The 27,513-nt window shown below is 33.6% G+C and overlaps 1 protein-coding gene across 1 annotated transcript in view; it reads right to left on the reverse strand.

Annotated features, from left to right (window-relative positions):
- The window catches only part of LOC130443180 (runt-related transcription factor 2), a 59,877-nt gene that overhangs the window by 17,659 nt on the left and 14,705 nt on the right, over nucleotides 1-27,513 (reverse strand). Inside the window, exon 2 of the mRNA XM_056777688.1 lies at nucleotides 17,864-17,977. Coding sequence (XP_056633666.1) covers nucleotides 17,864-17,977 — 114 coding nt within the window. The remainder of the gene's footprint in view (nucleotides 1-17,863; nucleotides 17,978-27,513) is intronic.

The following is a 27,513-nucleotide window of genomic DNA, read 5'->3' on the forward strand; positions in this document are numbered from 1 at the left end:
AATTTTGCTAATTTAATTACCTATTAGTCTTAGTTGTGAAAGTGAATGGGATCGAACCGTCATATTAGGAATGAACAGAAATACCATTAAATGGTACAGGATAACTTCAAAGCAGTGGACAAAACTGGAATAGAAGAGCCAAACTCTTTGATAGCTTAAGCAATAGACCAAGTATTTTTTAAGTATGTGAAACATGGGTTCAGTTTATCTTTGGAAGGAAGTATCACAAATAGAAGATTATCATTTTTTACGACTGCTAGGTACAGCTCTAAGCTCCAATCTCATGAGATTTGATTTGGTTTGATAATGATAAAGATACTCCTGGGAATCTATAACCAACAAAGATATGTTGAATGTATTAACCTAAATGAGAACATTCTAAGACTATTAACCTAATACCTTCGATTTAGCAGAGGGTAGCTTGTGCAGCTTCAGCTATTTCCACATTATCTGGAAGTGCGAGAATCTTCTAACAGAACATTATATGTGGGATCGTATGAAATAAAAAAACGAAGATCTTCGTCAGCGAGATCCACATCTTGAACTTTCTGAAAGGGGTGTGATTAATAGATCAGCTATGAACACTGAGCATCCTTAGTACCAAGGCAATAAGACAACACATAATAGTAAATGCTTTGTATCGCAGTATATATGACACCTTGAATTATACATAGTCTCTACTTGGTTTTTTGCAATTCAGTATTCTACGTCAAAATCTTTCACTTTCTCTATTTTTAACGTACAAAAATCATTTTCTATTCATTATAACGAGCTACATATTCTATTTTTTCCATCAGAATATTTTTTATGGTATTTCTAGTATACTAAATTACCCATCTCATATTGATTTGTTTATATTATTGAATATCATGATAAAGTCGCTATGAAAGCGAAAGAAGATAATAAAAAAAATTAAAAGATATTTTGCATAATCTACAGCACCGAATTTCCCTAATTTTGCAAGGAAAGCACTCTCGAAATGGATTAACGGAATGAATTGGTTGATTAATTAATTAAAACTAGTTCATCTGCTTCTCTTGTTCGAAATTCGAGCACTATTTTCAACTGCCGTCTTCTGATATCTCTCGTGTTCTCTTTTCTGCCGAGGATACTCAATTTACATGGAATTGTTAAACTTCCCAGTACAGAGTGATTCATATGAATTTTAATGACTATTACCTCAATTTATTTACAGTAGTTGAGCGTATGAAGTGAAGAATCTTACAAATTAAACAATTTATAAATAGCTAGTCAAAAGTTGAGGATATTGATTGGACTAAAATTTGAAACAAATTCATTGATATTCGTTAAGTAACAACTGCCAAAAACGAATCATAAAATCTTGTTTTCTAATCTCAGAATACTGAATATCAAATGAATTGGTAATATAAAATTATATAACAAGATTATTATCAAGGAATTGAATTCACAATAAAATTCAAACAGCATATTTAATATTCAGTGTCATCTTTATTTACACTGAACCACATCTTTTCCGCAGGCTTTTGATCAAGTTGTCCTATAAATTTTGTAAGATTTCTGCCTAAAGATGTGACATGAATTGTATAAGTTGGTCGCGGATTGTGGTTATCAATGACTTTTTGTACCTGATTCCAAACATGCTTTATAGGAATTCAGATTTCTCAAGTAGAAGCGATAAATGATGGAAATCTTCATCCTCCATCTCTTATGAAATCTACGCAGCTCGATATGGTTTAGCGTTATCATGAATAAAAATAGACTGGGCGCCTATAAAGGCATCAAATTAAAATAAATTCTTGCCCAAATTGTATGGCGTCTCTTCGAAAGGGGTGAATTTATCATGGAAACGTCGCGAGCATCCATGTATTTATCCATATTCGTTCTTCTCTATTATCTGAGACACATGTAACGACTTTCGGTCTTCTAGTTTTCCGTTTTTACAGTATCCCGGAATATATTAAGCATCCTTTTGCATCCTAAGCATTCTATATCCGTTTGTGTTGATCCTGCTTCTAAATAGCTTGAGAAGAATCTGGACAGTTAATTTTCTTCTATTATGGAAATTGAAGAAAATTTTAAAAAGTCCTATCAACATAATAACATATGAATACAAATAACTTGAACTTTCAAATGGGTTTGTATTTGATCACGTCAATTTACTAATTACAGAAACAAACGAGGCTCAAAGTGCAATACTGGAGAAGGTAAGTTTGTTCCCCATTATAACTCATCTACGTTGTCGTCCCCAGTATTTTACGGAGAGGCCAGCAGAGCCGATGTCGGATAGTCTCATCTTTCCGTTACATTCTTTGCAATAGTTTTCCATTTCCTTGGATGTTACTATCTTTTCTGTATTCCCTTCACCGATTCTTGGCAAAGTATCCCAATCATTCTGTTTGACCATATATCCTGATGTTTTACCCTGATTCCTGAAACTAGAATCTTTTAACAATTCCATCGGTAGTAGCACAGTTACTGCCTTTCTGGTATTTTCTCCCCTCTTCCTACCCTGAGCAAGCCTATCTACCTCAAAGTTTCCTTCCATCTCATAGTGTCTATGTACCCAACAGAGGCTTACTTCATTATCACTAAGCCAGAAAAGTTTGATAAATTATTATTACTTTCTATTCTGTCCTTTTTAATGCTATTGTTCCTAAAGTTTTCTGGCCGTTTGTGTAGATTGTTATTTTACTGTTTGTTTCATAAATATTCATGTCCATAACAGTCTGGTAGCCTTCTCTATTGCGAGAATTTTCTCTTGAAGAATATTTCAAATAGTTGTCAGTTTGTATGACTTTTGGATGTTTAGCTCGACTCCTATTCTACTTTGAGATTGAGATTTCACTATCTGTTATGATAAATTTCTAATCCCATTCTTCTATCCTTTCCTTGAAGTTAGTTTTCGTGATCATATAGTCAGTATTCTTCGCTGAATGGTTCCATCAGGGCTGGATTTGCTTATATTGTTGCTTGTGCAGGTGTTGCAGGTGCTATTCTCATGAGATTATTTTTGTTTGTATTGTTGCTCGTAGATTCTCATCACACTATGAGCCATAGGTTATGATATTATTGCTGCACACCTTCGGTTGTAGCTTCCAATTATTCCAAACATCTTTCTACAGGTGTAGAAACCTGACTAACGCAGAACAAATTCAAAATTGGGCATTCTACATAACTTGTTACGTCAAAGGTACTTATTACTCTTCTTACATGCATTGAGAAATTGAAGACATCCAAACTATGGAGTGATTTAGAACATCTTTTCAAACAGTTCCAATTGATATATATTGATCGCATTAGTTTGGTCACCTGGGTTATTTTCTCGTAACTTCTGTTCAAATACCAAAAATTTTGAACCATTCCAACATTCCGAGCCTGAATTCATCTCTTAAGGTGAAGAAGTGGATATGAATAATCAGAGGAAGTTGAGTCAACATTATCCACATATTCTGAGCCCGTAAAATATTCGTTGCCCTTCAGAACAAAACGAAGAAGTGTGCTAGCCTTCAATATATATGTAGGTGCTCATTCTACTAGAAACCAAATGGAACTATACAAAACCAATACAACAAAAACGTAGAAAGTGGAAAAGGAAAATCTAGAATGTTTTATTTACCCGGCGAAGAATGTTTAGAAAGAGATGTGAGCAAACAATTTTTCTAAACAATATCAAGACGTCAGTCGTAAATAAAAATGAATTTGAGTTGTTTAAAGAGAAGCTCCTTTCAGATGAATCACATTACTGTAGAGAGTAAAGTAACCATACAAGACATCGTTTCCCAGATTGAACTCTAGGTGAAACGAATTATTTATACTCAGAAAAGACAAAGGATCATCTGACTTACAATATTTTCATAGACACTTGCTGTAGAGGGTATAATTTAAACTTCCTTTCTCAGGTTTCAGACACCTATAGAAAGTATGACTTATCCATTGTTCAAATTGCAGCAGCAGAAGAAGCCAGAGAGCTAGATATTGTCCAAAATATTATACCGAAGTGGCTTGGAAGATGGAACTGCATTAATATATTCCGACCTGATAAAGACTTTACCTATCCCCGCAAGTAACCTGAGGTCATATAACTGGCTCAGTACATGAGAAGGAGACTTGAAAGTTTTAAATAAATTTTCACTCTTAGATTTTCTGTTTTTTATCTATAAGTTTGTACTCAACAAAAATATTCAATACTCAGACAATAGAAACTACAAATATCTATGAGGGCGTGTCTTAGTTACAAAGGGGCGAACACCATCGTAAATATTGAGTTAATACAAAGTGTAATATTTAAGTTAATTCGATTCGAGATGTCGCGTCGATGGATAAAAAAGTGAGAAAATAGTGTCAAAAAACAACTGTGGAAGGTGGAGAGAGGTAAACTTCATTTCATGCAGTTAGAAAAGTTAAAAAGGCAGTTTGGAATTCCATGCTTCAGGCATCAGTCAGGCGGATGGCGAAGGATTTTTGTTTTATTGAGATAAATAATTTTCAGAAAAAAGATGAAAAAAAAATTCACCTATAATATTTAAACGCATCGGTCGAATGCACCGTTGAAATTTTGTGAAAATTCATGATATTATTTGCTCACACAATAAATATTAGGAATCCAAATGATGAAGAACAAGATGAGATCAATAGTCATAGAAAAAATCAACTATTAAATGGAGGCATATTTTCTTTCCAATATCTCATTGTCCATGATTTATATTTTGTTGAGAGCCGCCCGGAAATTAAATAATTATTGGTAGAAAGAGATAAAGAAGCGCTTCAAATTATAAATTTTTAATTTCTACAATAACAAAGTTCAAACCAATTATCCAATGAATTAATAAAACTTTGTCCCATTAAGTTAATACCACTATTTTGTGATGGGTTCAGAAAATAGACATTCTAAATGGTTTTCACTTAATCTGGATTCTTGTAAAACAAAGTTCTAGCCCGAAATCGTGCGTAGACAAAACATTAATAGATTCCTGGTGAATATTAAAGACCGAAGAGAAAGTGAGGTCGTTGTTTGAGTAATTTATCACCGTAAACTCGGTTTATACTCATTCCTAAGAATGCGTGGAAGGAAAGATAAAAATAAAGACGAAAACTGTGTGTTGATAACTCCCTTGTCCCTATAAAGTCCATGTCTTTCTTGAGTAATCCCTTCAGCAACAGGTTTAAAGGGGTTCTTAAAATAGCATTCACGATATTGGAGAATTGATAATGATTTATTTTGGAATTGTACACAACAAAAATGTTTATAAATCATCCAGTGAATGTTGATTAGATTATTAATAATATTGACTTCATTTGATTCTACAAAAGAGTTTATAGATCCAAAAAAACAAGATTTAGGATACTTATGTCTGTAATTCAAATATGAGCAATTCTTACACGTGCCTTTTTATCTCAATATTCAATGAATGAAAGATATTAATGAAATAAGCTGCATTTTCTTCCTCTCGTTTTATCATCTATTTATTTCTTTCATTATTTTATCTTCACAACAAATAAGAACACGATTTTAATGTTCTATTTCAAGAATAAGTTCCCTTTATCTATCATTTTCCCTATTTTTACTTTCCATCTATAGTTTATCACTTACTTTCCTTGTTATACGAAGGTTTTTTGAGAAGTATCCGTCCTCAACGTGTAAAGATATCAGTACACAGATGTCAAAAGCTTTTGACCAAAAACCTATTTAAATGAGCCTTTCTCAGGCTTTTCTTGCTGTGATTAAGCAGAATTAGTCGGAGATGTTATATCGACTCATAATTGTAGATGGAACTTGGATCCTCCAAATCACTTATGAAACGAGGAAATAGCAAAGTCTGTCAATTTCAGAGACAAACCTGCTTCGAAGTATGTAAATGCAAAAATTTATGACGACAGTGTTCATCAATTGTCTTGGAAAAACTAAAACAATAACAGAAGAGTATTATACATTATTTTTTGATGGGGTGGAGGTAGAAATAAAGAACATTTCATTTCTGGGAGAAATCTTTTCATTAGACGAGGGCGTTAACGCATACCTGAGTGTCTATTTCAAGGAGAAAGAGTATGATTTGGAAGAGTTAAAGAGGTAGACCATCGCTGGGAGGTGTATAAACTTAAATTGGTCAAACATTTAACGACATATTAATTTTCTTCATGTTTGACAATGCCGCAAGCACTTTTTCTGTTAGTATAACGGTTTTGCTATCTTCAATATATAAGTTGAAATCAATTTATTTCCAGCTTTTCCTTCAAAGTTCCGGTTTCAAATCCACCACGGTGTTGTATTGAAAGATTCGCGGCATCATCTGAAAGTCAATTATTGTTTTCAGCTCGTCGCCAGCGTAGTAACTCCTAGACGTCTAAAATCTACGTTGTTACTTACCACCAAGATAACTACTCTCATGAAAATAGCTGGTCAGTACCCTAAAACCCTGAATTATGCAACTTCATTACTCTACGTTAGTATCTGTGATCGTTCCACTATTCTAAATCTTTTTTGACCAGAGCTAGGCCACACAGTCATGGATAAATTCCAGTGAACCGTCGAATGTTCAAAGTTGAGTTTCCCAGTCTTATACCATTTCTGATTCATAGGTCTTCCAATATTGATCGTAGGGGACAGATAAGAACAAATTTGGGTTTTCTGATTTTTATTTGATATGACGAGAGCAGCAATATTTGTCTTTTACTTTAAATCTTAGAAAATTTTGAAAGCACCTCATGCATCAACGTTTTCATACGGTTTAAATCATATTTGCATCGCATACACACATTAACGGAAACAAAATCCATATTATAGTTAAAAGCGAGTTCCTTGTAACGTTATAAAGCATCAGAGAGGGCATCCTATAAACTGGCACACAAAGTTTCTCGCAAGTTGCTTACTATCTGCCGGTTACAAGACTTGCGGTTTCCTTAATGCCTCTAACTAGACGCTGCCTCTTCCTGAAGTTCTATGATTTATATCGTACTTGTTTCTAATAATTCATTTGAAATTTAGCTGTTGAAGCTTGTTTCGACTTGATTTCTCAACTAAAAATTTTAATCAACATTTTTAAGTGATCATTTTCAATAATAACATCTGTTCTCTTTTAAGTTTCGATTAAAGCTTTTCATACATTTATTGATACGTATAACTTTTCAATAAGTTATTATTGGATTTCTTTCCACTGAATAAAAATCGTTTCACCACTATTTTTGATGGAATAAAATGAAAAACAGACTTAAAAGCGTGTCGCTTTCTCGAATTAAATCAAACTTTAATTTATAACAAGCTTCATTCACCTCCGTTAAAAATATCTGCTAGATTTTGATTAAAATATGTGGCATTTCGGAAATCTACCAAATTCTTGACTACTAAAATATACTATCGTAATAAATTGAATCAAAATATACGATAATGGGCGAGTATGGTGGGTGAGGAGTTATCGCCCTTCCCTAGCTATTGGTTTTTTTTTAGGTTCTTCTTACACAGTACGGTGTTGCATTGTGTTGTTCAAAGATCTGCATTACTACTTTATAAACCCCAAACACACGAGATATAAACAGTACTTCGTGGTGATTGATTTGGAGAAAGCTAGTATCTTATGCGTTTCGAGTTATCATAAAGGACCCAATTTTCGTCACCAGCGGTCAAGCGACCAGAGACGGATCTATATACCGCAAGTAATATTATGTAAGAACGTAGCTTCAAAATTATATTTTCATGAATTTACGAATCAGCACTATTCACAAGGAAAATGTTTGATGCTGCGCTCCTGCATTGAACCTTCGATATCACTACAGGCACATAACGAATTTTCTATACTATAAAAGTTGAAAAACATAATGGCTCTTTCTATTTTCTAGTTTTGTCTCTTTGGAAGGGGGTTCCACTCCTTAGAACAGGATTCAAGTTCTGACTATTGCTTTAATAACCCTAACTCTTTTTGAAAATGTAGTCGCCGGCTCTCTAGCCAGCAGGGCATATGGAATCGGTGCGTAATTATCTCCACCATATCCAAAGCAATATCTCAAAGGTGCCGCAACTACCAGTAAGTCTGCATTTTGAGGAACAGACTTAGGCCGAAAAAATACATGAGGTAAGCCTTGCCTACATTTTCAGGAACAATACTCTGATTTTTGACCAGAAATTCTCAAAAAATATAACAAAACTTGTTGTGAAGAAATTTTGTAACTGCTGCGCGTGCTTTTCATCGTTGAAAAAAGTTTCCCAATTACGTAGAACCATTCACTGCATCCTTAAATATGAACTTAGTGAGGGAATTAATAACTCACTCTATATAATCTTTCAGCTAATAAGTACAGGCCAATTTAGTGAACGCTAAGAAAATTTAGTACCTGCTAAAACGCGTAACGCGAATTGAAAACCATTAAAAACATTAGAAATTTATGGATATTTTTCCTACTATTTGCACAGTATTAGTATTATAAAAATAGTTGTTGTTCGAACTGTGTTAAAAAAATCGTGTAGGCCAGTGTAATGAAATTATCAAAAACAATGAAATATAAGTCAGTGGCTTATAATGAAGGAATTAGTGAATTAGCAGAATCTGATTCAAAATAGTTGTTTTCTCTGAAGTTGTCTGTTGCACAATATCATTAAACTCTAACGTCACTTTTTCTTGTAAGATACACAAACTTTGTAACCTCAAAATTCTCTAATTTCTAAATTTATACATTTTATCAAATTATAAATTAAAGTGAAATTGATAAAGCAACAATTGTTCTGTGTACCATCTAAATTGTATATTTGTTATTTCTTCTTGTATTACAAATTGTTTTCCAATTCACATTTGTCATGTTTCTTTCCTTTGACGCTCATTATGTTGGTAGGGTGTTCTGATCGTAAAGCTAAACAAAAAGTTAATAATTTGTCGGTTAGATCTTTGAAACGGATACTTAAAAAGCAAAAAGCTCAAAAACCGGCTGGCACCGCGATGTCATGACTTCATAAACCACCGGGCTGCGTCTCAAAAGAAAATGAAATTATGTTCTATAAACGACCCAAGCACCAGATGTTTTTTTATTCGAAACAATTTTCCAGTCAACTCCAACGTTTTGTTTCTCGAGTGAAGAATATCGTGTGATATCTTGGGTGGCAAGAAGTTCATGTGGAAAATATGTTTTTGTATTTTTATTTACAGCTATTTACAATAGGACATAGCACGTTCATCACAGTGTGTTTATGAAGTTACGTAACTCACTAATATTTAGATTACTGTTTAGTTGATGAAATAAAGTTGAGACCGCATAATTATAACTTTATATATACTGGATTTAGTGAAATATATGAGTTTTTGATGTTATTGTATCAGATGCTCTTCTACAATTTTACAGTGATTTGCCCAGATAGTAATTGGACGGTGCACAGTGGTGCCAGAGCAGCAAATATTTGAATTTCATGGGTATTCTCAATAATTTAGTCAGAATAATAAGAGTTTGACTAAATTACACACTTTTCTATATAAGAGATATATATTTCTGAAAGAGGGAGGAAAAATTCATCAAATGTTTCCCTGTCCTACGATGGCCAAGCCACACCTTGGTCACACTGGGCTTTATAACGTAATAAGTTACGAATTTTAAATAAGCATTGAATACAATTGTGATGACAGAAAAAGCTTCGGCTTCCTCTGATATGTTGAGCTCACTTTTGGCGTTACAATTGGCTTAAATTGCCATACTAAAAGTCATAAATAGCAATGGTATGAACGATCCAGAAAAATTGCAGCTCTTTTCAAAAGAAACAGCAGATATGGCTATTGAGAAGTATCCACGGAAATCCATGATGCAACTAAGGAATTGTTAGTTTCCTTGAATTTGAAATCGCGATTTTCTTTTCAAATTGAACAACTTCTGACTTACTTAGAACCTCTAGTTTCATTATTTACAAACTCCTCCGCTTCATTGAATTTTTAATTGTAAGCATGATTCAATTTGAATTTTTTTCTGGCCAATAGACTTTCAATTCCTCATCAGTTTTTCAACTTTCTTCAAAATTCCTATAAAAACAAATTAATTGTGTATTTTTTGCTCTGAGTCGAATGAGAACAGCCCCAGGTTTCTACGTCAATCTCGAGATTTTGAATTTTTCTCGCTATTTCGTCATTCGGCTCCACTATGCCATGTACTACCGTTGGGTAAAGCTACTTGACGTCAAATCACAATATCCTTCCACCTATTTCGTATTTGCACTAAGCAAGAAAGAAAGAGAAGAGATAGAAACAAAAATCGAGTTGCTACAAGGTCGATTGTCGACTTCTAAATACAAAATATTGCACTTAGAATTACAAATTCGACGGTAAAAAAATTTCATTTGAATATGGTGTTTTGGATGATAGTTTTTCACAATGCCATTAGCTATTCACAGCAGTTTTTTGTCTATTAATGTTATCGAAGATGTGCATATTATTTTTAAGAATGTATTGATACTAACAAATCCATGATATGGGCCGTGAAGCCGGTCCAGTCCTGTTAGAATGGAGCTCTAGAATTTGCCGAATACGCCGAATCGTTTGATGTTTGTTGGCGCCTTTAATGTATATTTTTAATAAACATCGGTAAGTTGTTTATGTTATTATATATATATATATATATATATATATATATATATATATATATATATATATATATATATATTAATCGGGTTAAAACGTTCTTCGCCGTCTTCCGATTCCCAGTTTCCATTTTTCTCGATCTTCTTTCAATCCTCTCTTTCGAATATCCTTCTCGATACCTTCTCTCCAATTTAATCTTGGTCTTCCTCTCTTTCTTCTTCCTTTTGGTGCCCAATTTAAGATTTGTTTGGGTATGCGGTCTTCAGGCATTCTTTGGACATGTCCGTACCATCTTAACTGATTCACCCTAATGTTTTCCGTAATCGTGTGTTGCACCTTCATGATCTCCCTGATTCTGTCGTTTCTTGTTTATGCTATTTACAGGGTTAATTTCTAGTGAGGTATTTTATTCATTTTTTTTATGAAAATGGAAAAATCAAGTATCGAATTGTCATTAACCAACATTTTGGAAGACAATAGAAATGAAGCTAGACACTGTGTACAACGACTCAGTTCTGGACCGCTAAAAATTCATCTAAAGAGTTCACCAAACGGTACTTGACGTTCATCGGAGTAAGGTTAAAAAGATAGAATAAGCTATCATCATATTAAAAGAGCACGTTTTCCATGTACTGACTGAAGAATCAAAAATGTGTAAACTTGAGTAAAATGAGTCCGATTCTTAGCGTTGAACCCAAATAAATCACTTCACCCCTAACATGAACAAACAGCGAATTGGAAATACCGTACATGATCCAAAAAATACAAAGACGGTTTCATAGGCCGAAAAAGTGAGGAATTGCAAAAAAACTACTACATTTGAAGAAAAAAAGGAAGTGTGTTTCGATCAGACAAACAAATGTACTCATACTTTGGTGATTCCCATGTCTAAAATTTACAAATTTTACCACAAATTGGTGGACCACCTACCGTATTCACCAGTTCTGCCCCTCAGCGAATTTTTCCTGTTACATAAGTTTGAAGTTTCACTAGTATGAGAGATATTTTCACTAGATAAATATGTTATCCTATAAACATATGCCTATTTTGAAGAGAAAGACAGCAACTTTTATTTGGAAACGTGTGAACAACGCTGAATCAAAGGTATAAAATTGGAATAAAGGAATCTAAGTACAGTTATGCTGCTGCTACCATAGATTATATAGTGGTATATACATCTTGCCGAATTATGGATTTATCGAACAAATGAGTACTGAATAGGGAAAGTTCTTTACAAGCAACTTTATCTCGCTGTTATAGCGAATTTGGAAGATGACGGTGATTAGGCACGTGCTAATAGATTTGGTCTACATTCACTATTAGAAATATTAGGAAAGTGAGAGTTATGATCGGAAAAAATCCAAGATACACCCATCAAGCTGTCGAGGCAACTCTTGGTGTTGGATCCGTAACAGAAAATTTTATTCTTCATTGTCAAAATGAATCTCTCGGGAAACTTTAGACATGTTAAATGTTGATGAGCTTCGTATATTTTCTAAAGTAATAACAGGTGATCGAATATACATACATTTTATGTTATTCCTACTCACCAGTAGAACCGTATGTTAGGTATGTAGTGTTTTTTGTATTACAGAATTATGAAAATCAATTTCACTTGTAGTTTTTTGTGGATAATGTTGCATTGTTATAATACACACACACTGTATAGTAGAACATTGAATTTTTGAGTGAGATCAATCTAAAAGCCACTGAAAATCCACCCTATTCACGTGGTAGATGTTTCACGATGAGAATGGTGGATGGTGGTTGATCTTCCTGAATTTCTCTTGTTTCTTAAAATATAAAGCGTTCCCTATATGGACATCTACTCAATTCGATTCAGATTTTTTGTTTTATCGGAATATATAGGAAGAGAAAGGTTTATTCTTTCGATTTTCGATTTTCCATAGATGAGAAGCGTTGTCGAGAACATAATGAAAATACAAATCCAGCGTAGTTGTCAGGAACATGGTGCGATATAGAGAAATGTCTTCACTCGAATATGAGAGGATTAAAGTTACAACTCATGTGACATTTCACCTCTATTCTGCGGATATTTTTTTGACTGTATTATATGATAAATGAACTGATACAAGTCAGATATAGTTTCTATGTTAAACTCGAATGACGATCTGGCTCAAAGTTTTATACAATGTTATTCGAATCATTTATATATTCAATTTTAGCTAGCTCTTTCTATTAGTGATGAAAAATTATAAAGATGACGCTAAGATACAGCTACTAACAAAGTTTTGATCTATGATAATTACTCAGAAAAATTTCAGAAATTTTCCTGTTAGTTTTCTGTTTGTTTGCTTCTCTGTTGAAACTCCAATTCCAAGAAATAAAAAGATTAACAATTCCATTAATAGAGGACGATTTATAATAAAAATAGTATTTTCAATCAGTTGACTGGATCTTGCAAATTCATTTACATAAGCTTCAGATAAATGTAAAATAGTTGGTTCGATAGTTCAATAATTCGGCTTACAATCTTATAGCTGTTAGATTATTTATATTATGAAACCTTTTTTGCTCTAATAAGACTGGAATCAAGGAAATGAGAAAACTGACTTGCAAAATATTGTTTAAAAGCCACAATATGAATATCACCAACTGTTTTAGAAATTAGAATTTAGCTGTGTTGACTCCACGTTCAAAAGACTACGTTAAAATCAGATTGGTAGGTTCTGATATTGGGCATCCTAAATCAGGTTGCCGAAGGTTGCAAGTTTTACCAGGTTTCAATAGAGTTTGCACGGAAGAGAAGGTTTGATCTATATATGAAATACCTGGACAAGGTACAATGAAGTATCCTTCAAATAGAAACAGACAGACTTTACAAAAAACTGACAAATAAATTGACGAATTTGGAATATGAGAACTGGTGTGAGTTCTAAAGAAATATGTTCAAAGATATTGATTCCAAATTCCGTAAAATGATGAAGAAATTGAAACCACAGCCCAAAATATCATCATCTTGGGGGACTCTCCGCATTGTTGGAAACCTTTCTTTCTAGACTTCTTACCTAGAATAGACATGTTAAATGAGCGTGATAACATTTGAATAATTTGAAATCGTGAATTGATAATAATATGTTATTAGGAAATAAGTGAATCAAAAGCTGCTTTTTGTACCTGCACAGGCATAAATTAATTAATTATGTAGATTAAACATATGATAAAATATAATAATGTATTAGTGTGACATAGAATATGGTCACTGCGTAATTATTGATTACATTTATTTGTTCTCCTCTTATTTTTTCTGTTTCAACTTGAACTAACATAAAATCTGTTCAAAACGGTTTTATGAATCTACGATTTTAAACAGACTGAAAAGATTCGTCATAATCTGCGCGAATATGATTCATAACTTCACGTACCTTCCTAATGGACTTTACCTAAATATATTTTTATATTGTTTCGTTACGATAAAACATATATACCTAATGGATATTGTCCAGCCCTGTATGAGAAAAGTTTCCAAGTGTTCTAATTTTTGTATCTCACTTAATCGACCTGCTAGATTGTAAGCGTTGGCGACATTCACGAGAGAAGCAGAAAAACCTTTTCTATTTCTGCAAGTGTCGAGATTCTCACCCTAATCTAATACATGTCAGCAGGAAAGTGTCCAGCTGTCGAAGTGTATTTCTGCTGCACGGGCAGGCTCTATCCTCCCGATAGTCCTACTAGTTTCTGCCACCTCCTGCTGTCGCCAACTGCTACAGACATTAATTAATATATACTCGCAGGAAATAATTACATTTCTGGCAAAACTGTTTTCCTGTTATATAGCTCTAGCTATGGCCTTTCCCCATGTTTGAGTAATTATTTTACATGCTTGATTGTTTCGCACCAATGTAATTTTAATTTTGTTTATTAATCCTGAAAAGGGTTGTTGGTAAGTTACTGTTTTTGGCAGGAAGTCGGTATGGGCAAAAATGTAAAATTCAATTTATTTGGTCAAGTTGAAATTGGAAATTATATTCGGCTCTCAACATGGAAATTTTTCATTAGTGTTACCACAACAAATTGGAATACTGATTTTAAATTTGAATATTACGTTTTGAAATATATATTCAAAATATAATCGATAAATTTTGAATTAAATTTACAAACACTTTCGTCGTATAACCTCAATTCATCCTCATCTAACAAGTATCGGTAATAGACTTATCCACTTATACTTTATCAATATAGTCACTTTAAACAGTGACATGTGTCTAATATGAAGCACTTTGAAGCCAAAAACCCACTACCGATGTTTTTTATAGACCTCAAACAACAGGGAAATCTATAATATAGAAAATCTCCTACATCAAAAAATCAAATTTGAACCACCAAGTCAAAGGCGAGAAATTTCCCAATGCATCAGATGTCAAGGCTATGGCCATACTAAGTCATATTGTCATCTTAGGCCACGATATGTCAAATGGACTAGTGATCACTTGACCTCTCAATATTCAAGGAAGTCTTCTTCTTCTTCTTCTTCTTCTTCTTCTTCTTATTTTAAGACTGTGTCTTGTGTTTTCAAAGAGGCAGTTGTGACTGCGAGGACCAGCTCTCATGGTGGTCTTCCAGGCGGTCTACTTGTATTGGGTCTCTCTTCCTTTGCGATTTTCGCCAGTCGATCGTTGTTCATTCTATTAACATGATCTCTCCATGCTCTTCTTCTAGTTCTGGCCCATCTCACTATATCCGGAACGTCACAACTCTGCCAGTATGGCCGTTGGGCGGATTGAGTAGCTCAACGACCATGCAGCCGGTCCCAAGCCCGGATAAAAGAGGAGGGTTGTAAGGCAAGGCTAGCTACCTACCTCATGTAAAACAGCCATTTGCTCAGAGAACGAAGAAAGTAGCCTCGGATAGGACTGATAAAACTTATAACGACCCGGCAAAGTTAAGGAAAAATGCAAGGAAGTACAGATCATAAAATGTATATAGAGGATGCAAAACATATAGAGATATATCCTAGAAAATAATTTTCGCGCCTTTGTCCCAAAACGCAAACATCAGCGGTGCAATAGTTGTCATTTTCCAGAGATCTTGTAGTTAAATCAAGGTTGTCAAGGTATACCGCGTGTCATTGACTTAACTTTTTCTCAAGTAAGTGCATAACCACTTTGGTTATATGTCCACTTCCGCCATATTCATCTGATGAACTCTCATACACGCGGAATTTCAGCACCAATCCATCATGCTCTGTAAGCATCTAAACCTTATCCCATACTTGTGGCGTTTATTTTGTATGTATTGTTTGAAATAAACGCCCTCGTCATAGCACCGTAGATTAGTCTAACGATAATTCTTTTCCCGGATAATAGAGACTGTTTATGTTTGCATTGAAAAATTCGACCACAGATCTAGTTTAGTTTAGTAGATGGAAAGTGTATATAGAAGAGCGGGTTTTCCAGTAGTCATTCACTCGTGTAAGTTGGATAGTACCTGTATGGAATGAAAATTTACAATTCTAGAACCGTAAGGTGCTTCCAATTTGTGATACGTGACTTTGCAGATGTTTAACTACTAAGAAAAACTTGAATAGCATAATCATTTGTCTGGTTTACAATCTGCGATGAGAAAGTGCCGTCAATTAGAGGGCTGAAAAAATCTATAAGTCTGCCTCTGCCCGGAATCGGTACTAAAAGCTTTTGATTTTTCTTGAACGTGAATTGATTTAATGTACCTGTTTCTTCCACTGGAAACTTGCTTATGCTTATGATTTCCTATCGACTGGTCATCATCATGTCCATCTGCATCTGAATATCTTTCTGCGTCTGATTCGCAGAGATAATCTTCATCTTCGGACTCCGACACCACTGTTATCTTCCAAACACTGCAATAGTTCTTTATTTATGAGGTTTTACGAACAATCACCTTTTTTTTCTGCAGTCCAGAAGGTCCGGTCACTTGAGTTATCTGAGTTTAGTCAGAGAGTTTACCACTAGAATATTGAAAATATTTTTCTGCTTCTTAGGAATACTCCAATCCACAACTTTCTTCATTCCAGTTATTAAAAAACCTGTCAAGTGTATGTTCTTCAAGTCTCTTCAAGAAATTAGTATTTTCGCTACTAGCAGAATGCAAAAAACTGATTCAAATCACGTTTTCGGCATTTTCAGTGAAATTGAAGATGCAATTGCTCCGATTATCCGCCTGAAGCTCACTATACGTAGTGTTATTCTAATTTTAAATCTTCTAAATATCTGGGCTGTTTCTTATACACAATCGATTTCAGATGCCCCCACGAGAAAGAAGTTAAAGTCGAAAGTGAGGTAATATGTATATCACCCTCTTAATAATTTAATGAGATACTGCTGCAAAATCATGTTACCCCTCTTAATCTCTTAATACCAGCCCAAATATTTATTTTTAGATATTTTATAATGATATCCCTGAATCCCTGACAACTCGCGACATTGCACCGTTTCAAAACCGATAGATTAACATGCGCAAGAGGGAAAACGTGCACTAATTAGTAAAAAAATATGATTCCGCAAATAATCTTGAGATATTTGCATTTTATAATTAAGTTTTATAGCGAATTTTCTAATAAAATGTGATGTATTTGCTATTTTTGAAATGTTAGTTAAATTTCCTTTTATTTTTGATATAAAATTGCACCGTCTATATCAAATTTCGTCCACGTAAATATTTCCTAAGGTTAAGTAATAACTAGAAATCACAAATGGCCAAATCAGGCGATCAGGTCGAATGTTCAATGACTGTTACATTATTTTCACGTGATATTGACTCAAAAACTGTAGGTGAACATTGTTTATTGTAAGATTTTGCTGTACGTTGAACTTTAAGCTTAATTGCGTTCACTTATCTTATGTTGCGTAAGAAAACTTTGCAAATACCTTTCTTAACGGTCATTTGCCTTTTTGCCATTGTTTGTGTTAGGGAATCTCCGTGAATTCACTTACGGTTCTTCTAGCGAATAGGAATACTACAAATTTGCGTTGCAACTGTTTACTTTGACTGACCTTTAAATCATAGATCTTCACGCGCACATGTTCTTTTGATAAATTTATATTTCGATGGCATCTAAAAGCATATAGCGTGGCACTCATGGTTCATTATTATTTTCTGATTGCCCTTAATTGTCCCTAAATTTTTTTTAATGGTTCAATATAATATCAATTGTGGAATAGTTGTACTTGAGTATGATTCTCATTTTACCTCTATCGTTACAAATTGTTAAGGTCACTCATGATTCAAAGTCTTGTTTCGATAAGTATTTTGTATACAGTCATATTGGATGATTTGGCTAAAAAAATAAGTCTTCCCATAAATAATATAGATTATAATATAATATAAATTATCTTACTCACTTGTTTTGGATCGTGGTTCTCTTGGGCCGTCGACAGTAACTTTTATAGCTTTGTTATAGGTCGCAACTTGAGGTGGACTTGAAGATATCATTATGGTTAACGTGAAGCTTTTACCTGCAAAATAAAATGATTTTACAACTATGGGAGAGTTGTCCACACAAACAAAGTTAAATATGCTACAACGATTACAAAATAAAGTCTGAAAGAAGATTTCCGATGGCCCCTGGTAAAATATATCTTTATAGGAACCTGGAGATTAAAATTATTGAACCAGAAATTATCAATTTAGTCTATTTACACCAGATTGTAATATAACAAAGATCAAACAAAGCTTCATAGTAACTTCATATTTGTTTAAATTGAATCAAATCGTTTTTATTCAGTGTGGACTGAAACACGAGCCCTTAATTTGCTCTTCTATTTAACCTTGTCTTTAGCAGCACCAGTAGAATAATTATGTTAATTTCATTTCAAAGTTTGGAAAAATAAATTGCAGATATTGTTGGTAGAGATGTTGTAGTTCGTTGTGATGAAGTATTCAGTTTTTAACGTTCAAATAGATCCTGGAGATGGTAAATGATCTCCTGTAATTAATCACACGAATATAATAAACTTACTAGATGAAAAATTTCAGATAATATTTTTTTTGAATACATCCTTCAAGATTAGTAAATAACTTGCCGCTTAATAATTTTTGAGTAAGAATAGACGCCTGTTGTTGTTCTGATTTGGTAAAAGCAATAAATTATTGACCAAAAAAAATTAATGAAGAATTTTTCATGCCCTATTCACACTAGTACGTAGAAATTAAATGAGAAGGAATTAATGACAGAGATATCGACTTTAGATTGATCAACTGGAGTTTCTGGAACCGTTGGCGATATTAATACTGAATAAACTGTTTACACTACCACTATACCAACACTCACAATTACACTCTCTGTCGTGCGATCTGTTAACCAAGTTATCGTCTTCAGAGACTGGAGGTAAACTAGAATCTAATGACTTAACTTACCTGTTTTATACAAAATTTTCTCATCAATAAACCTTTTCACAAGAAAATCAATCCCAGAGGGAAAACCTCCTTCACTTTCACACACTTTTGAACTATAGAGTGGGCTGTAATGAATTGGCCCTTTGTCCCTATTTAGCTACTCTCACATCTAGCAATTCCAAAGCTTTCAAATGGATCTATCAATTTATTATTGGATATAATTTCACATTATTAATATTTATGTCATGTACGTCCATATTTTAAATGATCTATGTGCTCTTTAAACCGCTTTACAGTTTAGTGGTCAAGGAATAAATGTAAAAATTCCCGCTAGGAGGTTTTCTACCTGGGAGAAGGTTTATTGTTGGGAAAATTTAGTATAAAACAGGTAAGTCAAGTCATTAGATCTTATTTTAGTCTCAGTCTCAGAAGACGATAACTTCGTTATCGAAACTCGAGTCAGACAGTGTAATTGTGAGTGTTGGTGGTGTATTTAGTGTATTTAGATTAATTTTTTCTACAACCTGGAATGGATGTAATGGACCGTGTTGAATTATTCGGATAATTGAATATTTGAATATGCAGTGTGGCTTTTAGAGTCTACAAGTATAGGAAATCAGAGTAAATTGTCAAGAGCTTAACCAAAATTTTTTTCATAACAAACTATCTTATTTGTTTGGTGAAGTATAGAAAACAGTTATGAAAAGTACACAGTTTAATTCAAATTTTGAAGAAAAAATTGCTTGGAATCTATCTTATCCGGTCAACATCGACCGGTATTACGGATCTTAACTTTTGATAGATCTTATGAGGATGGTTAGCTTCTGAACTGTGCAAGTTACTCCCAGATAAAGCTTGTAATCATGTTTCAATAAATGATACGGGTATATGAAATTAACGATAACACGAAATGATTAAGTATCCTCAAATTTTATTCAAAAAGGCTCCAACATAGTTTTGTTTACCAAGATTAACAGTCAAGTGATTATTTTTCAATAGTTTTTCAACAGAATTCTACCAGCTGAATTCTGTTTCAAAAAATTGCTGACACTCATACGGAATTTGAATGTGAACTACAAACCTTGTTGTTAAGATTGTCTATCTCGCAAAAAAATAAATCTTTAGATGGTAATACAACCCTTAATTCACGAAAACATATAACCAAAAACTGTGTTCAGTGATACGACACCGGTTCTGACTTCTTTCTTTTTACTATTTCCGAATCAAACATAATAATTACCATCAATTTAATTAAACCCAGCTCTGGTTAATGTCATATTCAACAATGTGAATTGTAGTTAGATGTTTTAGGAAAATCTATCGGGTAGAGTTTGGTGAGTTTTAGGCAAATCAAAGGGTCACATTGTGAGCCACGTATGGTCGGCATAGGGTTAGCCACTGAAGCCGTCGTCATTGGAACAGTTAGCACTTGGATGTGGAATGCCACCGCTACCCGAAAACGACCGCTGATGCCGGAGCTCGTGGCTAAACGCATTAACTTCGCAGAGCGGCAATCCAGGGTCGTATAAACACATTGGTAAAATGGAAATGAAAACACATACATTGAATAATAAAAAAACGGAACCAAAACAAAAAAGAGAGTTCATAGAAATGCAAGCAAGAAAACTGACAATGATTTTACAGAGTTTCTCAAAAGCTAGTTTGACACTAATTCATCGTCAACAATCGATTGAAATAATAAACTTATATAAGAAAATACTTGAAATGAAACTATAAATCGGCTATCAATTTTCGAATCAGGATGAGTTGATCAGTATGTAATCAGTATTGTAATGTCAGCTAGTGGAGCATGGGTATCAGCTGAATACATTTATGAAATTTCAAATGAAGTGCATTTTGCAGCATGCATTTTGAGCGTAGAATGGATAAAAGTATGTTTTGCTCTGCTCATCATCATGATATAATAGGAATTATGTTGTTCTGTTTTGTTTCTAGTATCCAAATTAAACATAGAAAAAAACTGTACATAAACCTCCACTCCACCCGACTTTTGTCCGAGGGATAAAGAAGAACCGAAACGTTTGAATATTTCAGAAGTTTGAAACGTAGTTTAGGTTGACTTTGTCAAAAAAAAACTTCAATTATACATTATACGTATCAATGGAAAGTAAATGAGGTGGAAAAGACGAATTTGAATTTATGTCACAGAGCTACTCATAAGTTGAGACAATTTTGTAAACAAAAACAAGAATAAAATCACTGTTCGCGAAGTGCTACTGAAAAATTTGTTTTCGATGGATTGTCGAAGGAAACATTCCAAAACATATAATTCCAGCACCCCAAAGCGATAGAGTTGGTGACACTCTGTACAAGGCACCAAATAGATGGCATGTTCACTACATTAGGGCCACACAGACAATAATGCGGTATACCGGGGGTGTTATGTCTATCAGCTGCTTTAGAAACGCAAAAGTTTGACGCCCTCATTTACGATAAAATATATTCAGTGAGACAGGGGCACTTATTGTCATCGTTGATATTTAAGAGTCTTGCAAAATATATAAAAATAAATTTCAGTAGTATAAAGAACGTATACATTTTGTTTTGAATTTATTCATAAAAATAGCCGTTTAATTTTGGAGAAGGTTCAGTGACATTGAAGGAAATTATTATATAGTGCATATTTTTAGTAACTTATAAAAAGTTCCATTTCCAAAATTTTCATCCCTTTCCAAAATAAGCGTTATATAAGTGATTAGGTCCTCGTCTAATGATAATCTCTCTCACAAGCGGAAATTTGAGACTCTGAAATAGGAAAAAGTCACAAGGGGGAGAGATCTGGTGAATACGGCGGGTGGTCTATGGATTCGAAATGCAAATCATGAATTTTAGCCTTGGCGATTACCGAAATATGAGATAATGCATTGTCTTGATTCTTTTTATTCAAATGAGTTTTTGCAATTTCTTCCTTCACCTTATCCAGCAATTACGCATCTCCTCTTATTGTTACAACTTCCTAATGATTGTAGCTTGGAGTTTTGGAGTAGCCTTGCCCTTAGCTATCCAATGTCTTGATTATTTTTCCATTTCAGAAGTGTATAGTAGATAGATTTTAATCTATAGCTATGACTGAGACACGACACATTTTGCTTAAAGCTGGTGAGGCCCTAGGAATTTTCATTCGAATGCGTCTTGGCCCAAAGTAAGGAAAAGCAACTTTCAACGCGTGAATATCATACGCATGCAAAATTTTTCAGTCAGTATTATTTTAAAATACTGATAGTCTGTTTTATATCTCGAAGTTCTATCCGACTGTCGCTTATAACATTTTGAAAATGTTTCGATAATATTGCTTGTTGTTGCAATCTTTGGCTGGAACCTTATTCAAATTAGAAGGTTCCATTTTCAAATTTTCGGACATGGTAGCCATAACTAATTTTCAAATAACAGTATGATAAAACTTGTTGAATATATCGACGTTTTTCAAATAAATACACGTTATTCGCCCTTTATATACAAATTTCATTCACAGTGTTCAATCTCTTGGTGTTTTCTTTAAACTGCACATACCCGTACACTTCTATTGCAAATTCCTCATTCTGAGAATAGATTAGTAGATGATTATTTAGAAGCATCAGCATTTCGATCTGAAAACGTCTCCTACGTTGTTAATTACACGTCGCTGATCTTCTTGAGTGCTGGCTGGAAAATCTTAATCTCACAGTCCCAACCCTTCCTTTTTGAATGATTAATGTGGGATTTACACAAAATTTACCATTAAAGGAATTAGAGTATATCAATACCGTTAGGATGGGAGGTTGGATTAAGACTGGGGTTATTATAACTCCATATATATTTCGTAGTAAGAGATTTGGATCAAATTGGTAGAGTGGCAGGAAGTGTTCCACATATTTCGATATTTTGAATGATCTTGAAATTTCCATAATATGAAAATCATCTAATACCGTCGATATATAATATAAAAAAGTGAAGAGAATAATGAAATTGAACAATAATTTTCTGGTGTAACTAGTTTAAATGTTTAAATCTCGTAAGGAAAATGTGTATAATTTAACACGTTAATAAACCATAAAGATAAGCTAAAGAATAATCGAGGAAAGTAATTGAAGAAGGAAAATCCATCAAGAAGACTTGAGAATCTGGAAGAAGAAATATGAGTCCTCAATTAAAATGTTAATAGAGGTCAGTGTTATAATAGTATTTTTGTAATATTGATATAACAGAATTTTAATACTGGCATTCTTCCCAAAAATAATTTTTTACCAACATCTCCTCTGTCTAGGACAAAATATATTTTGGCTTCATATTCCTCGTATATATAATTACTTCTCTAAAATATAATTTGTTATATAAATCAACACCAATATTGAAAAGAAACTTCATGATCTGAAAACCAAGACTCTCCGAAATTGGAGGTAATAAAATACTCATTATTGGCTTCACGGGTAGTAAGATTAAATTTTTATCATCAAAATTTTCCCAGTTCCGGAGCCTACCGAGGATATTTCTATGAACTTGTGAGAACATTCCAAGATTCTGCTTTAAAGCGTTAACATAGAAGTTTATTCTACCAATCATTCCGTTCCTTACGTTTACCGGTCTTGCATTTACCAAACTTTCAAGTTCTCCCCAAAAAATTGATACATTGTTTTGATTCAGGGGAACGTGGTGTGTATGCAAATGAACCTCCCCGACCTATCCGCCAATTAGGGAAATGTTATTAAGATGACTTTTCACATCATGTAAGAAGAGGGGCTCCACTATGTATGAACCACATGTAAATGTTTCGAGGAATAGAATATAACATGGGTGGGATTTGGAGAAATTCCAAGTATCGCTGACCATTCAGTTTATTATTAAAAAAATATTACTACTAAATTATTATCCACTATTACTGTCCATACATTAAAATAAAATTGATATTCATTCTTTGTTTGAACTGTATCTTGATGATTTTCATCTACCCATAAATATAAATTATGGTGATTAACCAAACCGTCTCGTGTGAAACCAGCTTCATCAGTCAACAGTACTTTTCCAACAAATATATTATCAACTCGTTTTTTATCCAGAAACCAATGAGTGTAGGCCAATTTTGCTGGCTAATCCTCTACTTACATCACATTCATTTTCTGGATGTGAAAAAGGGGTAAAGAAGTTGTTTCTGAAGAATCCTATCAATAGTTGATATGTTAAATTGTAGTGACATTTTGCGTACCCTAGTAGTGGGATCAGCATTAACTGCATCTAATGCATTTTACTCCCGAATCCCATCATAGTGCAGGACGAAGGTTGATAATTTGTATGAATGTTCTAGAAGATTTCAGTAATTTGAAAATTTTTGTTAGAGCTAGAGTGTTTCAAGAATTGAGACGGTATGAGCTAGGTTAAAAAGTACGATACCAAAAATCATCTGTTTTAAAAACTTGTTTGTTGAGTATTCATTCATTCCCGACAACGTGGCTCAACGATCTGGATGATAACAAATATCAAAAAAATTGATATCCCTGAGGAAGGAATGGTGACTTTTTCTTCTTCGACCGCAAGTTGTATCTAACTATGTAATCAGACAAACTACAATATCCAAGGTGTCGTCTACAGATATTTGAAATGATTTATCAACTCCAATACATTGTTGAAATATGGATAAAGAAATTGAGCAGCCAGTAGACTATTTCAAAACAATTTTCGTGATGGAATTCGTTTTTATCTATAGACCAGTATTGCCAGTATTCAGAAGAGATATGGCAAGCAGAATATCTTGGAATAAGCAAAAAAAGGCGTCCAGAATTAACATAACATACGACAGCCAAAGTGGCAGGCAACAACAGTGGTCAAAAATGAAAACCCGTTGTAAATTCTTATCGAAAGAAGCAGAATACAACCTACGCTCCAAACTTTTTCTACGTTGAAAATATCTTTACAACTACAATTTCTTCCAGAACTCCGAATTTTCTACTCTTTCTTTCATTTATTTGTTATTATTTTTTAATAGCTTCAAAAATTTCAAACTGTGTCAATGATTATCGTTTCGATTTGGTTTTCCATTGAATGTAACACGACTGAACATGATTTAGAGGCTTGGGTTTGGGTACAAGGATCGTGTCAACATAACCCTCTACGGTCTTGGTGCTGAACCTGCCATCTTTACCTTATAGTGAAAAAAGTGGCATATAGCGGCGTCCACAGATTGATTCACGCAGAAAAGTTATAGCTAGAGAATCTGACTGGTCAAACATCGAAAAGTGATAAAGCTGACATCAGTACGTACCAAATGCATAGAATTATGGATACAGACATCCACTTCGAAGTGGTGATCAATGATCGCCAATCAGGGATTGAGAAAGATCTTTCTTTAGCTCGAAATGCACCTCTCTGGTAGACAAGCTGCCTTCAAGGTTATTAAGTGCACGTCCAAGCTATCGCGGAAGTGTAAACGACATTTAACATGGCTACCCGGGTATAAGAGGCGATGAAGAAGTAGACAGTCTTGCTTAGAAAGTGGTAACGACTCCCATGAACAAATAATTAAAGGAGTAGCTGAAAAAACATGTAGGGCCGTACCAAAGAGACACTTTCGGACGATAGGCATGGTATAGTATCTCAAAGGAGTAGATCAATGAAGGTCCATTGATAGCCTTGTGATTCATCTGTCACCATCACATCAGTGAGAGAAAATACAAAAAGAAACATTGTTGTTAGACTTGAAACAATTGCAATTCAAGTTAAAAAATACTTTCACTGTTTTAGGGATAGCTGCAACTGTGAATTTTCTCTTATTTTTATCCACTCTGTACCAATTTCAATCAACGTATTACGTAAAAGGAGATGTTCTATTTTTAGAAACTGCATCATAGATTAAAAATAAAGAACGCTCGGGTATCACAGTTTCTATAGCTAATATTGAATTGATTCATTACTTTATGGATTCACGGTGTATACATTTGTGAACTGTAGTCAATAAATAAATAGCCGAATTAACAGAATGAAGCAGTAGTTAAAAAATCGATTGATAAACCCAAACGCACATCTAAAAGCGGTATGTTTGAGGCGATACACAAACCCTAATAGCAAGGGTTAAATATATCAAGTAGTGTGCATTTTTCACCAAAAGCTCACCTATATGGCTAATGGAATCCACAATCTCATTAAGCGGCAATGAAAAAAAGCTTTGCTGGTTATCCTCGTCTGATCTCCATATATCGCAATAAAATTTTAAATTTGCAAAACACAGGACTGTATCAGGATATTGCAGTAAAATTTATGGTTGGAAATAAAATGATGAGAAACATATAGAAATTTGTAAACTTGAAAACTCTTCGCAACGTTGTAGATTCGGACCTGTTCTGATTCCAGTAAACATCAGATAACTCGCATGTAAAAATGTTTTAGTAGGTCCTTGGTAATGCCAAGGACGGGTACAGGCATTTATGATGTCCTTAAAGGATTCGTAACGACATTTCTATATAACTACTCACACCCAAACCAAAATTTTGTTACAAAACGGAAAAAAAGTATAAAAATGTCTTTTTTCCAATCAAAATCATGAAATGAATCAATACAAAGAAGCAGCTATTTTTGGAAAAATTTGTTAATATTGGATTCTACTAGTTAAAACCAATATCACTTTCCTGGAAATTTATAATTATTATTTAAGGTAAAATCCTCTGTGAAAGGAATGTTAAACCAATGATACAACTGTTGTTGTATTGATTTGATATATTGATGTGATTATTCGCTCCTTCAATACTAAACGTCCTTGACTTGTGGAACTTATCGAAGTTTTTAGCAGAGTGTTGAGTGTTGAGAAATTTTCTATAGATGGTTTGTTTCTCGAAGTGAAATTATTGTGGCGATTACCTTTTGAAAGAATAGAATGATTGTCAAAGAAAAATGACCTACATGAATTACTTGATGAGTTTTGTAATTATTTTAAGTTCTCTGATGTCGTGGATGCATCTCGGTTCGATGCAATTTTCTTTGTTTCTTTGAGATTAATAAGCTATGTCAACCTAACCTAACCCAACTATACCTACTTTACTGTGAAACCCTTCCTAAGATAACTTCCACCCTTATTGAATGTAAGCAAATTAAACTATTTATATACTTCTCGCTAATAACTTTTCCAGCATCATTGTCAAATTTCCTGAGAATAGGTTAGTTCTGACTACGTGAAAAAACATTTTGATTATCGTGAAAATATTTTGATAATAAACCAAAATTCTTACTGGCACTATAATTCAGAATTACTTCTCAGTGAAAGAATGTGGATAAATATAAGTTTTGTTTTCAACTTTCCGAAAACCGTTAGTCAAATCAACGACTTAATGCGATTTCATGATTTTCTTTGCTGTAATAATTTCATAGATAAGTTTAGCAGTGTTGTTGTGAAAATATTAATAGACCAAAGCAAACAGTACATTTCATAAGATTGAGCAATTGCTTTTTAAGACCATGATGGCAATCTTGACTTGTTGTTACAATGTTTTGAATGCTCAATTTGTCATGACATTAAATCCAATAAATTCTCTGTTATTTATAGTGTTGTCAATTATTTTGTGATTAACGTCCATGATATTAAACCACTTTTAAGTTTGAAACTTTTTCAGTAGATGTTCCGTTTTCCTGCACTTTTTTTTAGTTTCAAGTTATAATTGAATGTTTATCACTTACA

This window comes from Diorhabda sublineata, chromosome 4 (assembly GCF_026230105.1).
Source record: "Diorhabda sublineata isolate icDioSubl1.1 chromosome 4, icDioSubl1.1, whole genome shotgun sequence".
NCBI lineage: Eukaryota > Metazoa > Arthropoda > Insecta > Coleoptera > Chrysomelidae > Diorhabda > Diorhabda sublineata.